The 15960-nt window shown below is 40.7% G+C and overlaps 1 protein-coding gene across 1 annotated transcript in view; it reads left to right on the forward strand.

Moving 5' to 3' along the window:
* LOC137503081 (uncharacterized) overlaps positions 1-15081 on the forward strand; it is a 76832-nt gene extending 61751 nt beyond the window's left edge. The window contains exon 2 of the mRNA XM_068230524.1: positions 14713-15081. Within this exon, the coding sequence (XP_068086625.1) occupies positions 14713-14972 (260 nt within the window). The 3' untranslated portion in view covers positions 14973-15081. The remainder of the gene's footprint in view (positions 1-14712) is intronic.
* The last annotated feature ends 879 nt before the right edge of the window (positions 15082-15960 follow it).

Consider the following 15960-nt stretch of genomic DNA (forward strand, 5'->3'; position numbering starts at 1 on the left):
AAACTTTTTTTTGCTAGTTGCTTTACGTCGCACCGACACAGATAGGTCTTATGGCGACGATTGGACAGGGAAGGGCTAGGAGTGGGAAGTAAGCGGCCGTGGCCTTAATTAAGTTACAGCCTGGTATGAAAATGGGAAACCACGGAAAACCATCTTCAGGGTCGCCGACAGTGGGGTTCGATCCTACTATCTCCCGAATACTGGATACTGGCCGCACGCGGAAAACTCGTACATAAATTAAATGAAATAAGTTTCACAATGAAAGATCCGTATTGAACTGTGATTACAATAGAGTAAATTAATGTATGATTTGGGTCCACCTTTTCAATACAAAATGTAAATAGTTTAAATTACATAAAAGATTAGGGACTAGTTTCGACCTAGTACTAGGTCATCGTCAGCCTAATGCAAAATTAAAACACAAATACCGAAGAAATTAAACAATGTAAAGACACGTACGGTCCCGTAAAAGTACATACCATGTGAAATATTCTGCAGCACTATGTTAGAATATAACTCTCTGAAAGAGATTTATAATAAGTCCAGTGCATATTAAAAAGATAGGAATCCTTGAGTTGCTGGAATATGCTTGCTTACAATGTTCGGAGATCGGTAAATTCATGAAGCAGGATGCTACCCTACTTGCAGATAGTCCAAGTGAGAATCTCTCCTCCAACGGGTTATGGACCACCGGTGAATTGTATAGTCCTAGCCGCCTGAGCAGAAGGAGGGCCATGACTCAGAATATGTCCGAGATGCCCACTCCCATTCCATAGCAACTGGTATCCCGACTCTCATGACCACTTACTAGGCCACTCAGCCGTTGCCCATGGTTCACCAACTAGGACGTGACTACAGTAACCCACAAACATGAACCATTATATTGATAAACAAATTTTTGAGTGCTTGTAGATAGTTACTGATGCTCGTTCTGAAGGTTAAAAGCGTCCGAATAATGGAGAAGGTTTCATCCAAGTTAATAGAGCACTGTCAATGATAATGATTCCGCCTGTAAGCAAAGTATTAATATGTGGCTAAGTTTGTGTGTAATCTGTTCATGTGAATCAGACTCAGTTTAGAATTAGTTTAGCAACATCAGACCATTGTTAACCAAACGCAATTTTTGTTTTATCAACAAAATTTAGGTCCACAAGTTGTGAATGTTAATATGTAGTGTACCATAATTGTGAATTTTTATACTACCGTACCGTATATCTAGATTATTTCAAACTCAGTACAATAAAAGCTGTACCTCAAATGTCCATAAAGAATGTTCCGCTCAGGAGGTTGAACAAGGTATTGAACAGGAGGAAAAAACAAAGACTTACACTTTGCACAGTTCAGCACTGACAATAGAGATAATGAAGTCCAGATTATTTTCAGACGTTTACAGAAGAGACTGAAAATAATGTAGTTTACATTAATTTTGTATTTACCTTGATAGTTTAGTAATAGGGAAGGGACCTTCCGCATTTGTACAGAATGAAAGTGACGTTCTTGTATTTGCCTGGGTTGTTTCACAGTGAGTGAAAACTACGGTAATCGTTGTCTCAGTAACTGAGTGGAAGAACTTAGAACAATAGTTCAAAGATTTATTTGTCATCAATCCAAGCTTAATGGGTCGAATAGTTCACTTTGGCGTGTTTCATCGTCCGTTACTTTGCTGCGCGCACCATGCACTCCCATTTCTTTTGTTAATACGCCCATTCTCGCTTCGCTCAGTTTAGTCTGGTGTAGTGCTGTCATTGTCTGATTTATTAAACCTGTATTACTTCCTTTCATTCAAACTGCACCGTGCCATCCTTCTGCTCCACGCAATGTCATTTCAAATTGACAGCGGGTCAATTAATTATGATAATCAGCTCATATTGGCCGTACTGACTTTGTAATTGATTGGGTAGTTTATCTCTATATCCTTTTTCTCAACTAATAAGGAGTCATAGCAGATTTCAAGGCACTGAAAGAATTACGGTATATGAATTCACCAGGTGATGTCAACATTCATATCAGTGAAGAGATTGCGATTTCTACTATCAATCTACGTGATGAAACGTACATCTGCTAGATTCGACTTCGTGCTCTCAAGCGGATAGGGATCAGACTATTTCAAATACTTCAGAGAGAAGGACAGAAACACTGATTTGGGATGATTCATACATACAAGGAAGGCAGAGATCTTTACCGTCAAAGATATACCACTTCCTACTCTACAACATTTATTACTTTAAGAGCAACAACAAAATGATGTTGGGCCTGCAGATATCTATACCTCGTATGGAGGTCGGCAGCGTGTGTAGAAAAGGAGTCGTATATGATATATGTATGTCGGCGTCAAAGGTTTAATGTGGGGCTGTTGTCATTTGCCTCAATGAGGGAGATTAAGATACAGTAATTAAGGTACAGGACTGCAGAAGGTATGACTTACCTTTTGTTCTAATTCATGTAATGAATTGATTATAGTTTTCACTTAATTTAATGTAACTATTAAATATCAGCTTCCCTGAGGTATCAGATTATAATTAAAATAAGGAAATAGGTATAAATAAATTTACAGTAAATTTTTGTGATATACATGGTCAGTTTTTAGAACTCAACTCAATAAACTCGTATAAAATATAAAATAATTAATTATGTTTATTAACTTGCTCTTGTCACCTCCTCATCTGTAAACTCACTGCCACAACCAAGACAAATCACGAAAGTATGTAATATTTATGTTACATATATCACTCAAGATATTCGGGTAAGGGGAGATAAGGAGGAAGAGATAGGAGATTATAAAGTGTACTTGACGGGTGTTAGAAAGGGAAGGGCAGAGTCTGGGGTAGGGCTCTTTATCACGAATACCATTGCACGCAACATAGTTTCTGTTAGGCACGTAAGTGAGCGAATGATGTGGGTAGATTTGTCAGTGGGAGGAATTAGGACAAGAATTGTGTCCGTGTATTCACCATGTGAGGGTGCAGATGAGGATGAAGTTGACAAGTTTTATGAAGCATTGAGTGACACCGTGGTTAGGTTCAACAGCAAGGATAGAATAGTGCTAATGGGCGATTTCAATGCCAGAGTTGGGAATAGAACTGAAGGATACGAAAGGGTGATTGGTAAATGTGGGGAAGATATGGAAGCTAATGTGAATGGGAAGCGTTTGCTGGACTTCTGTGCTAGTATGGGTTTAGCTGTTACGAATACATTCTTCAAGCATAAGGCTATTCACCGCTACACATGGGAGGCTAGGGGTACCAGATCCATAATAGACTATATCTTAACAGACTTTGAATTCAGGCAATCTGTTAGGAATGTAAGAGTTTTTCGGGGATTTTTCGATGATACAGACCATTATCTGATCTGTAGTGAACAAAGTATCTCTAGGCCTAGGGTAGAGAAAGTGAAATCTGTCTGCAAACGAATAAGGGTAGAAAGTCTCCAGGACGAGGAAATTAGACAGGAGTACATGGATATGATTAGTGCGAAGTTTCGAACAGTAGACAATAAGCAGGTTCAGGATAGAGAAAGTGAATGGGTGGCATACAGGGATGCTGTAGTAGAAACAGCAAGGAAATGCCTAGGAACAACTGTGTGTTAAGATGGGAAAAGGCGAACATCTTGGTGGAATGATGAAGTGAGAGCAGCCTGTAAACGTAAAAAGAAGGCTTATCAGAAATGGCTCCAAACAAGGGCCGAGGCAGACAGGGATTTGTACGTAGATGAAAGAAACAGAGCGAAGCAAATAGTTGTTGAATCCAAAAAGAAGTCATGGGAAGATTTTGGTAATAACCTGGAAAGGTTAGGTCAAGCAGCAGGGAAACCTTTCTGGACAGTAATAAAGAATCTTAGGAAGGGAGGGAAAAAGGAAATGAACAGTGTTTTGAGTAATTCAGGTGAACTCATAACAGATCCCAGGGAATCACTGGAGAGGTGGAGGGAATATTTTGAACATCTTCTCAATGTAAAAGGAAATCATCATGGTGGTGTTGCAAACAGTCAAGCTCATGGGGAGGAGAAAAATGTTGTTGGTGAAATTATTCTTGAGGAAGTGGAAAGGATAGTAAATAAACTCCATTGTCATAAGGCAGCAGGAATAGATGAAATTAGACCCGAAATGGTGAAGTATAGTGGAAAGGCAGGGATGAAATAGCTTCATAGAGTAGTCAAATTAGCGTGGAGTGTTGGTAATGTACCTTTAGATTGGACAAAAGCAGTAATTGCACCTATCTATAAGCAAGGGAACAGGAAGGATTGCAACAACTATCGAGGTATCTCATTGATTAGTATACCAGGCAAAGTATTCACAGGCATCTTGGAAGGGAGGGTGCGATCAGTCGTTGAGAGGAAGTTGGATGAAAACCAGTGTGGTTTCAGACCACAGAGAGGCTGTTAGGATCAGATTTTCAGTATGCGCCAGGTAATTGAAAAATGCTACGAGAGGAATAGGCAGTTGTGTTTATGTTTCGTAGATCTAGAGAAAGCATATGACAGGGTACCGAGGGAAAAGATGTTCGCTATACTGGGGGACTATGGAATTAAAGGTAGATTATTAAAATCAATCAAAGGCATTTATGTTGACAATTGGGCTTCAGTGAGAATTGATGGTAGAATGAGTTCTTGGTTCAGGGTACTTACAGGAGTTAGACAAGGCTGTAATCTTTCACCTTTGCTGTTTGTAGTTTACATGGATCATATGCTGAAAGGTATAAAATGGCAGGGAGGGATTCAGTTAGGTGGAAATGTAGTAAGCAGCCTGGCCTATGCTGACGACTTGGTCTTAATGGCAGACTGTGCCGAAAGCCTGCAGTCTAACATCTTGGAACTTGAAAATAGGTGCAATGAGTATGGTATGAAAATTAGCCTCTCGAAGACTAAATTGATGTCAGTAGGTAAGAAATCCAACAGAATTGAATGTCAGATTCGTGATACAAAGCTAGAACAGGTCGATAATTTCAAGTATTTAGGTTGTGTGTTTTCCCAGGATGGTAATATAGTAAGTGAGATTGAATCAAGGTGTAGTAAAGCTAATGCAGTGAGCTCGCAGTTGCGATCAGCAGTATTCTGTAAGAAGGAAGTCAGCTCCCAGATGAAACTATCTTTACATCGGTCTGTTTTCAGACCAACTTTGCTTTATGGGAGCGAAAGCTGGGTGGACTCAGGATATCTTATTCATAAGTTAGAAGTAACAGACATGAAAGTACCAAGAATTATTGCTGGTACAAACAGGTGGGAACAATGGCAGGAGGGAACTCGGAATGATGACATAAAGGCTAATTTAGGAATGAACTCGATGGATGAAGCTGTGCGCATAAACCGGCTTCGGTGGTGGGGTCATGTGAGGCGAATTGAGGAGGATAGGTTACCTAGGATAATAATGGACTCTGTTATGGAGGGTAAGAGAAATAGAGGGAGACCAAGACGACGATGGTTAGACTCTGTTTCTAACGATTTAAAGATAAGAGGTATAGAACTAAATGAGGCCACAACACTAGTTGCAAATCGAGGATTGTGGCGACGTTTAGTAAATTCTCAGAGGCTTGCAGACTGAACGCTGAAAGGCATAACAGTCTATAATGATAATGTATGTATGTATGTATGTATATCACTCAAATATTCTCCTTGTCTATATCGTACTATTGTTATGTATTATTTACTTGTAATCATAGTTAGTATTTTAAGGGAACATGTACGCGATTTTTTTAATATAAAAAATTGCTCTTTTACTATCCCCCAGTCTTTCCTGAATCCAACCTTATACAATAAGTACAGGTTCTTAATGTTTTAGGACCTTTTACAGCTCTAATCTTAAATATCTGCAGAACTCTGCCACGCCCCTTTACATGTCAAATGTATTTAAACTTCATAATATTTCCTGAACAAGTCACTTTGGGGCAGTAAAGGTAATTTCTGTGCAAAAATAGTAAATTTAACTTTCAAAAGTTGGCTATTCTGCACGATGTTCATTTTTCTCCACAGCAGTAATAAATAAACTACAGTGTTGATCACAACAGTTTTTCTTAAAATATAAGTAGCAAATATTTCCATAGATATGCCGAGGACATGGAAATTTGGTGCTGGCAGGCGCAAGTTCTACGAAAATGGATTTACGTCTAAGGAGCAAGAAACACAAATCAATACCAGCAATGGTTCTGGTGAGAGTGAGGTTAAGGTGCAATCAAGTGCTTCAAAAAATAAACTGAAATATTTGGACGATTCATACAGCAGTAACTTTAGTGAAGAAAAGATTCCAAACATAAATCCTGGGTCTGTGATAATTGAACTGAGTGTTGTGTGCAGTTTACTGAACAAGTGTTTAAAGTGTAAATGTTGTGAAAGTGAAAGTAGTATTGAACTGCTTGAAGATGTAAATAGCAGAAAGAGTTTAGTCTCAAAACTTATCATTATGTGCAGTGTCTGTGGTCATGTGGAATCTGTATATACCTAGGAGTAAATAACAAGAGGCTCTATAATATGAACACATGACTAGCCTGTGGTATGCGGTGTATAGGCAAAGGGTATAAAGCAACACAAACTTTCTGTGCAATTATGGATCTTCCTCTACCTCCTCACTGCTATTGACAGAATAGTTGCCGAGGCAGAGAGAATGTTCAGGGTGACTTCCAAGGAGGCAAGAACCAGAAAAAGGAATATAAGGAGGAAGAAAGAGGACGAAGAACTTCTGAAACAAGATGATTATGGGACTGGAATACATTAAACACATCAGGTTACGCCACAACTTTCATTAAAAGCAAAGTTTAACTTTAAGTCCAATTTCCCGAAAGTTTAGTTTTCTGACATATTTAATTTAATTGACCAAAAGCACTCAAGCTAGAAGGCTGAAACTTCGTGCATAGAATCAGTACGATAATTGAAGAAAAGTAGACTACAATCATGGACCTATCTTAAAAAGTTAGGACTTGACTTCAGCTACACCCAACAAAAAATTGCTGTACTTTTATGTGCCACGTTTTAATTAATGCTGCTAATTCATTTCTTTCTGTATGTTCTCCGTAGTGGTCTACTTTATGCACACACACATTCTCTGTATACACTTAAAATGGTGGATTTTATTGATAATTTTCTGAGATAAAGGTACCTAAAAACTGTCTACACTCCCAAAAAGTAAATTACATACAAAGGACAAAGTAGGTTAATTGTTAAAATACTTGACTAACTAATTTTTCTTTGTTGTTTTATGGTTCTAAAAGGTTAATTCCACTTGTACAGTGAATTTCGGGTTATATGAAGCAAATTACTGGCGATATCTTGTGTGTGATTTGTAGTTAAAATTATGGTCCTTCACAGACATGTACCCTTAAGTTCAGGTTTATATGCAAACATGACTGGTACCAGTGTGCATCCTTCATAATGATAATTGTAGAGATTTTAATAAGAAATTAGGCTTGTTATGAAGTGAAATGAGTCTCCCCAATACCTGGAAATAGTTGTCATATACAAGACAGCTTACACGGGAAAACAGAGGGAGCACTTTGGATCACAGATATCCATAAGCAATTGTCTCTACATGCCTCATATTCTCCCGTAGGAATCACATGATTTTATTGGTACAAACTGAAGCTTACAATGCTCAGTCTTTCCCTGGCATGGAGTAGCCGGTCTGAGTGCAATCGCTGTTGCTGTATGAAGATTAACAGCAACACTGAGAAGCATAATAATTAGCAAAATGGAGTTGAAATCCTGGCTATGGGAGCTTCCCACTAAAGACATGTAGAGAATTGTAAAAAAGCCCGTAAATATTCGTTGGATAAATGGCCGACGTCTTCTTCGCTTATTCCGTTTCCTCATATGTTTGCGTAGGCAGTGCGCAATGTGTTAATTTTGAAGCACTGGCACGAACTGGTATGCACTTTGCTGTGCAAGTCTGTCAAAAGTGTGGCCTAATGCGTCATGCATTGATCATAAGATTCCTGTAGATCGTCGAACAAATTTGTGAATACTGGTTGCAGCAGACAGTTTTATCTTTTAATTCATGTACATTTCCAGATAGAGTCGTCTTGAATGGGAAACAAATTCTTTCAGTATGCCTCATGTGTGGCCATCTACAGGTGTGACGTCCGGGGAACTGAACAATCTCCAAAGGACCAAGGTGCATAGATATGTGACTCCGTGGTCACCTTTCATGTTACAATGACGAATCCTGATGTTCGTAGCTTGTCTGTAATTTCAGTATTGTTTATTTTACCGCAGACTTTATTTGATATTTCTTTCCTGAACGGTGCAGACCTTCGTTTCTGGGTAGATGGTGGCTATACGGTAAGGCGCATTAAAAACAGATAGCACAATCGCCGTTCAATTTGGAGAGATCTACAACTTTTGTCCTATGATTTATTGTCGTGTCTCGATTGTTGATACGCAGCGCTACATTTGTCGATTATTATGAAATCTCTCCAACTCGATTGTGACTGGCATAAGGAAAAGGGCCTGCCTTTATAATGAAAACTCTCCATCTCTACTGTGAATGGCAGTTGCCAAATGAGCCTGTCATTATAGTACAAATTACCGAACTCGATTGTGATTGGCGGTAGGAAAGGTGGCCTACTATAATCAAGAAAATTTCCCCAATGCCTACCTCACATCGGAAACAACGTATGGTGTCCTCCCTGTTTTCTTTCTCGGACTCGCTAACAGACATGCAATTTAGTATAATCTTACTAACTGCCTTTACAGTAATTTACGGAGAAATCCGTATACAGGGTAGAATATTATAGCGGAGCACGGGTACATTTGCTTGTCATTATATAAGCTAAGTATTTGAGGTACTTCCCAGACTTTATCTACGTCATAGCGTCTAAGATACATCCGCATGCACAACCTTACTACTAGCTGCATGTATCTCCTCCGCTTTAATCTTCTATTAATTTATTTTCCCATATTCTAAAAATAATAGTACATAGTTTTGCTGGTGTCTTCATTCTCTGTTTAATACCTTACCGAGAGCGTTAAGTTCAACTTCCTTTTCGATTTTCCCCATCTCCTTTTCATCCATGTTTCACTCTGATCTTCTCCTTACAGTCTTCTACTAGATTACCCGCTTCCATATCTTTATAGCATTTAATGCATCAAATTTCCGGGTGTTCTTGTCTTACAGCTTTATCCCTCTCATCTCCCTTTTTGTTAACATTTTAGTCCTTATTGCCATATTTTACTCATTCTCTTGAGATAATTTAGTACATTTTGTTCGTTCGTTTGTCCTTCAGTGTCTATCACACTTTGGACCGCCTTTTTACACAACCCCATATCATCCCTTCCCAATTGTACCCCATTCCTATGTAGCCCAGTCTTCATGTATACTACTAGACATAGCGGAAAACACATGCTTTCAGCATGTCCCATATGTAGACGTCAACAGGTGTGAGATCCGGGTAACTGAACAATCTCCAAAAGACCGTTGTGAAGTGAACATGTGCTGTACCAGGACACATAGATATGTGTTCCGGTTGTTATGCGTTAGGTTAGGTATCAAATATTTAATAGACTGTGGTAAGTTGACTTTAACTCAAGCGAGTTGGCTATAATGATAATAATACTCACGAACATCAATACAGAAACTAATGTCCAACCGCCAAAGAGCAATGATAATATGAATTAACTAGGTTCGTGGAAGCATTTCAGAAACCAGAGATTTTCGCAGGAAAGTACATTATTGACAAAAGACAGTAGAAATCTATTTCAAACAACTCAACGTATAACACGTATTATTGCTAAGAATTAAATACACAATTCAGAGGACCAAGTTAAGAGAGCAACACGGAATAACATTCATAAAACGAATCACTGACCAAGACGCAGTGTACCGCCCGCATATTACTTGAATGGTCGCAAAGATAACAACAGTGGAAGTTACTTTAAGAAAATAATCCTGACACCAAATCTCAGGTAAACAATAACAAGACGTGGCGAACATTAAAAAGGGAGAACCCCATCATTGGAAAAAGGAAAAGGGGAACTCGGGGAGGTACATGAATCGAAGCAACCGTCCCGCGTAGTTGAAAATGGCATAAGTAAAGAAAAATATTTCACATGTCCACACGCAGTTACGTAACCAAAATAATGCAAAGGATCGTTAACCACCTGCAATCACTGTGCTTCTCTGGGAACTTCATAAATTTCGAGATAGCATTATAAACACTCGTAGATGATTGGCTAACGGAGCTGCTGAAATGAAGGACTTAATGCTCACAACAAAATATAAATGTCAAGCCTTTTCTCACCCATGCCGTGCTGAACAAGAGTCCAGATAGCAAAGATGTTAAGTCAACTTAAATACACCGAAAGCAGAACCACACCGCTGTCAGCATTGAACTGATTTGTAGAAGCTGAGGGCTGATCTGTTATAGGGCGAGTGTAGAAAGTTCAAAAACACATTTATCATAAGATGATTCCAGACGGCTGATGTTGTAGTGACATAGAGGTTCCCAGGTTGGAGAAGTGAGGAGAATGAGCGAAGGTAGCAGCTGTACTGCGAGGCAGTATAAAGTCAGTAGCGTAGTAGCAAGCGAAGTGAAGTTAGCAGCAATGCAGGCGGCGAAGTAAAGGTAATTTGTGCAATCTTGAGAGTATTTTGGCCAAGTTTTGAAGTTTAGACTACAACTTGTTTGAAATTTCAGTGTTGTTTATTTTATCTCAAAATCTACTTGTTAATTCTTTTCTCCTGAAGTTGTTTTTCCCACATGTTTGAATACATCAGGTATTCAGAGAGAAGCGATAAGCTGTGACACGTGACCAAGCTGTGTATCGGCCATCTTTTCCTGCAGCTAGCGGCGTCTGGCGTCATTTGATCCCTGCGCATCTTGGAAGGAGGAATAAGGACAGGCTTGATACAAACACAAATTACTGTCAAAGTGTGTCTTATAAGTACTTCTTAATTTACAAATGTCACGTCTACTGCGTTCAGTCTGCAACCCTCTGTGGTTCATTTAGTTTCATAGCTTTAATCTTTGTCTCGTTAAGAACTGAGTCTAACCATCGTCGTATTGGTCCTCCCTGTACTTCCCTTACCCTCTATGGCAGTGTAAATTATTCTTCGCCACTCGCCAAACATGACCCCACCACCAAAGCCACACGAAATCAGCAGCTGTACTGTACGAATTGGAATTGAACTAACCTCATTCCGAATATCCTCCTGCCATTGTTTCCACCTGATTGTACCAGCAGTCATTCTCACTCCTTTCAGGTCTGTTACTTATATCTCATAAACAATGTACCCCCAGATCCACCCAGCTTTCACTCCCATACAGCAAAGTCGATGTGAAAACAGACCGATGAAAGGATAGTGTGGTCTGGGAATTCTTTCTCACAGAATGCCGTTGATCAAACTCTGAGCTCACTGCAGTGGCTTTTAACAGGGAGGGCTACAACTCGGAATGTACTTGAGGTGGCCACACCTATTTTGTAGCAACTTCTATCCCGAACTCAGGACCACTCATCTGTTGAAGTACGTGACTACAGTAACCTACACCATGAACTATTAATATTGAACTTATAATATGGTAATAAGTTTAAGACAGCGGGGTAACCGCAAGGACTCTGTAGAATATAGGCCAAATTGTCACAAATCCACAATTCAGTACAAGAGTTTGCTACCACATTGAAGCACATTGCCTGCGATATATTTCCAGCTGAAAGTAGGAGTTTTTATACCATGGTTTAGCTCGTCCCTTGGATATAATACTACAGCTGTAGAAGGGATTTCTGGAGATTATGATACTAGACACGCGTTACGTCCTCTGACACCTTCAGACAATACGATGCCGATATCTTATGGAATACTGTCGAAAGAGGCTACTAAAAGAGGTGCCTGACTTGAGAGAGCATGGGTTAGCAAACTGGGGGCTTTAGCTGAGTCTAGGCATGATGTATTTTAAGTTGTTGTCTATCTAAACCCCCTTGGCCAACGCTTGTGGGACACTTTATTCTGATGTGGTGGGGTTCTAAAAGAGTAAAGCTACTCCAGGGGCAGCCTTGCCTTTAGTAAGAGCCGAGCAACCTGTGCTGTTGTTGTGTCTGCATTGGTGAACTAGGAGTATTTATTTGAGCCTAGACATGTTGTGTGCTAAGCTGTTATCTATCTAACCTCCTGGGCCAACTCTTGTAGGACACTTCATTCTGATATGTTGGGGTTCTATAAGAGTAAAGCTCCTCCATGGGGCACCCTTGCCTTAGGTAGGAGCCGAGCAAACTGTGCTGTTGTTGTGTCTGCATTAGCGAAATCCCGGGGGGCTGTATCTGAGTCTAGGCATGTTGTGTGCTAAGCTGTCGTCTATCTAACCTCCTTGGCTAACTCTTGTAGGGGGCACTTAAGCCCTAGGTGAGCAGAGTAAATGCCACTCCTAAGGATTCGAACGTGGAGTTGACATAAACTCAAAAACTGAAAGAGCTTAAGTGCATTTCAAATATCCTCACCCTGATTGAAATATGTGTACGATGAAGATGTACTGACTACAGTAAATGTGGAGACGTGTACATGTCAGCAGAAAAAAAAAGAATGACTTTGCGAGCTAAGTTGTATTTTTCCTATCTGGCGTTGTAAAGGAATGCGACAGTGTGTTATGACCCAAGACACCTGACTTGAGAGAACTTGGAGTCTTCAGCTACAGGTCAAAGCTTGTTTGCGGTGACGTCACTACAGCTCTTGCTTCTATGATGACGTCACTCCACACAGATCCTCATTTTTATGAGGTGAGGTGGAGGGGTAGAATTGCATCAATGGTGTACTGCCAGTCTTAAGGGTGACTAATAGGGAGGGCTAACTCAGGGGAGAGCTCTGCTAGGACACAGGGGTAAATAGGCATACACAGAGCCTTATAGAGGCAATTCCTTAATTCCTTCTTCTTCTTCTGCTTATTCTGTTTACCCTCCAGGGTCGGTTTTTCCATTGGACTTACCGAGGGATCCTACCTCTAACGCCTCAAGGGCAGTGTCCTGGGGCTACAGACTCTGGGGGTCGGGGATACAACTGAGGAGGATGACCAGTACATCAGCCCGCCTCACCCACGCGTTAACATCTCAAGATCTAATTGCTGACGTGATTATGGTCAAAAGTGCTAGGTTAACCCATGCGTTTGACGCCAGGCTTAACTTTACAAGGGCGTTACAGTTTCAAGTTTGAGATTCGACTTTGATGCTGAGATTTGTGGAAGCTGATGACTACACGTAGGACTTGGGATATGGTGTAATACAAATGTTTTATTCATACGCGGCGTAATATTGGGAAGCATCTGGGAAATTCTAGAAACGGTGAACCTAGGATGCACATATCAGCAAAAAAAACTGCTCGTGAAATTTGACTAGTTTGGATGTATTTTTTGACACATGGAATACAAAGTTCATTTTTCTGCAAGTTCGCAACTTAGGTACAATCACGCAGGAAGACCTAAACTATCTTTGTACTGAATACCCACTATAATAAATAAAAATAATGTAGTGCCGGAATTTAGCTCTGCAGGATTTCGCGTATTATAAGAATTCCCGAATATGGAATGAAATCCCTACCTACACTACACATTCGATGCTCCTGCAGGCCTAACGTCGCGTTGACCACACGTTAACCTCCTAGGACTTGACACGGTAGCAGGGAGATGGTGTAAGTCTTAATACACAATGTGCATTATTCATTGAGGCTTAACGCTGAAAAGCGACATAAGGTCTTGGGGAGTGGAACGACCGCGCAAGGTATCAGCCAAAGAAAGACAAGAGCTACGAAAGGCGTGGAAATTAAAGACTCCTTAGCCCTCGTAAACGTAATAGCGTGGGGGCCGGAAAAGAACAAGAGTTAACCGAGGAAGGTCGGATAGGATAGATAAAAGTGAGTGGCCTAACACAAGTAAGTAGAAGCACGCGCATACATGGACTCTTATGACACTAACCCGGCGGAGGCTGTGCTAGAGCTTTTTTCACGTATTACCCCAATTCGAGGTTCTATCCTTCTAACCGGATGCACTTCCTAACTTGCGACTCTCGGTGGAGTGATGTAACATAGGCAGGAGGGTGATGGAATACTGCTTTAAAAAACGACAAAAAAGGGGTGTTATGAGCTCTTAGCTTCCGACCGTGGTATTAGCGGCTAGAGTACCTCAAGCTGAGTCTGGCATTAATTATAGTTGTTTACATTTCTTTCAATAGGTAATCGAGGGTTGCTATTACTTTGAAAGGATGAACTATTCCGTAGACAACCTGAGCTGCCAAGAAACCTAAGACAGAATAATATAATTTTTAATTAAATATACCGGTATATTAACTTTAAAACTAAAATTAGAAAGTGAAGAATATAAATTTCTCTCACAGCAAAGAAATCTCCAAAAATTCACATCATAGATAATTTACAGGCCGTGACAATCCTAGAAGTAAAAATTCAACCGTGAACATTGAGAAATACAGGTAGTTTAATATAAAACGTGTGGCATTCAAAATGACAGGTGATGGTTCTACATTGAAAATAAATTCAGTGCTTAAATCAACCTTTTAGCGTGCAATTTATTCTTTCTTTCTTTCTTTCTTTGTTGGCAACCTGACTACAGTGCCACTCAGCTGACGAAGTAGGTTTCTAGAACATTGTAATAGGTTTGCCATATCTGCCGCACTTCGTAACTTAATCAATTTCCTTTCAGGTAATTCTCATGGTGGCCAGTTTCATTAACATGATCCCATGTAAACCGGCTCTAAGGAGGATTATCTGTTAATTTGTGGTGTTATTGTGTGTTCCAGACTCGGTGCGACTGTGTGCGGCACTCCATGGGTCACTGGCGGAACATGTGGAGATTAGGGAATTGCAGCTGGAAGATGACACCAGAGTGGTGGAAGAATTGGGGAGAACCCCTAAGGAGACAGAGAACAGCACGAGTTCATGGGAAGATGTGCTGAAAAAGAGGGAGATGGTGATAGAACAGAGGGAGGAGTTATTTGAGAAGAAAGCAAAGGATGTGGAGAAAGCACGTAAGGAGAGAGGAGTTGGGGAGAGCATGTAAGAAGAGAGAGGAGGAAAAGGAAAGAGCATGTAAGGACAGAGAGAAGGTTGTTGAGAAGAGAGAGCTGGCGTGGGAGATGAGAGACAAACCTCCTCTCCAGAGAGAGAGGATTGGCGGAAAAGAGAGGAAGGTCCACGGTGGCGGGAACTGCTCGTCAAGTACGAACCAGGTCACGAAATCCTTCAGCAAATTCTACATTGGTCCGCTAATCAGGGATATATCAATGTGGTGAATTTCCTTCTTGCAAGAAATCCATGTATGGACTGGAAACGTACCGATTTGAACTATGCTGAAGAAGTGGACAGCTGCATGTTGTGGAGGCACTGGTAGGAAAGGAGAAAATCGAGGTCGAGAGGACTGTCCTTTGGAAGGAGTGCCATTGGTGTGAACATTGGTACCCACAGACAAGGAGTGCCTGCACTTTCCTTGTCAGCCGTACAGGGCCACGTGGAGGTGGTGATGTACCTGGTGGAGGAGGGAGGTGTTACTGGGGAGTTGCTGGGTACTACTCTTGTACAAGCTGCTCAGTGGGGTCACCTAGATATAGTGAGATACCTCACCACACAAGACGCCACTAGTTTCAATGCAAAGACTAATAGTTGCACAGCTCTAACCCTTGCCATACGAGGGGGGAAGGCACCATGAGGTGGTACGCTTCCTAGAGCAGTGCTCATTGAATAAGTAAGTTACTTGGACACACAACAGTAATCTAGTGTGTCTCCCTCTATCCGTAGTACGATCCTTACCTGCGCCTTGGAGGTGAGGAAGAGCCCTTCCTCCTCTCAGGAGGTTCAGTGTTACAACAGTGAGGGATCATGCCGGTAACAAAGAACTCTGTGTTGTGTCGTTGCCTGGCAGCGAATTTTATTCTATGCTAAGGCTTGTACCAATGTAAATAAATTGTTTCAAGGTAATAAAACTGTTAAATATGAGTTAGTGTTGGCCCCAGCCCCATCTTCCTTGTGATTAAATTAGCAGCTCTCTGCCT

Source organism: Anabrus simplex, chromosome X (assembly GCF_040414725.1).
Source record: "Anabrus simplex isolate iqAnaSimp1 chromosome X, ASM4041472v1, whole genome shotgun sequence".
NCBI classification, from domain to species: domain Eukaryota; kingdom Metazoa; phylum Arthropoda; class Insecta; order Orthoptera; family Tettigoniidae; genus Anabrus; species Anabrus simplex.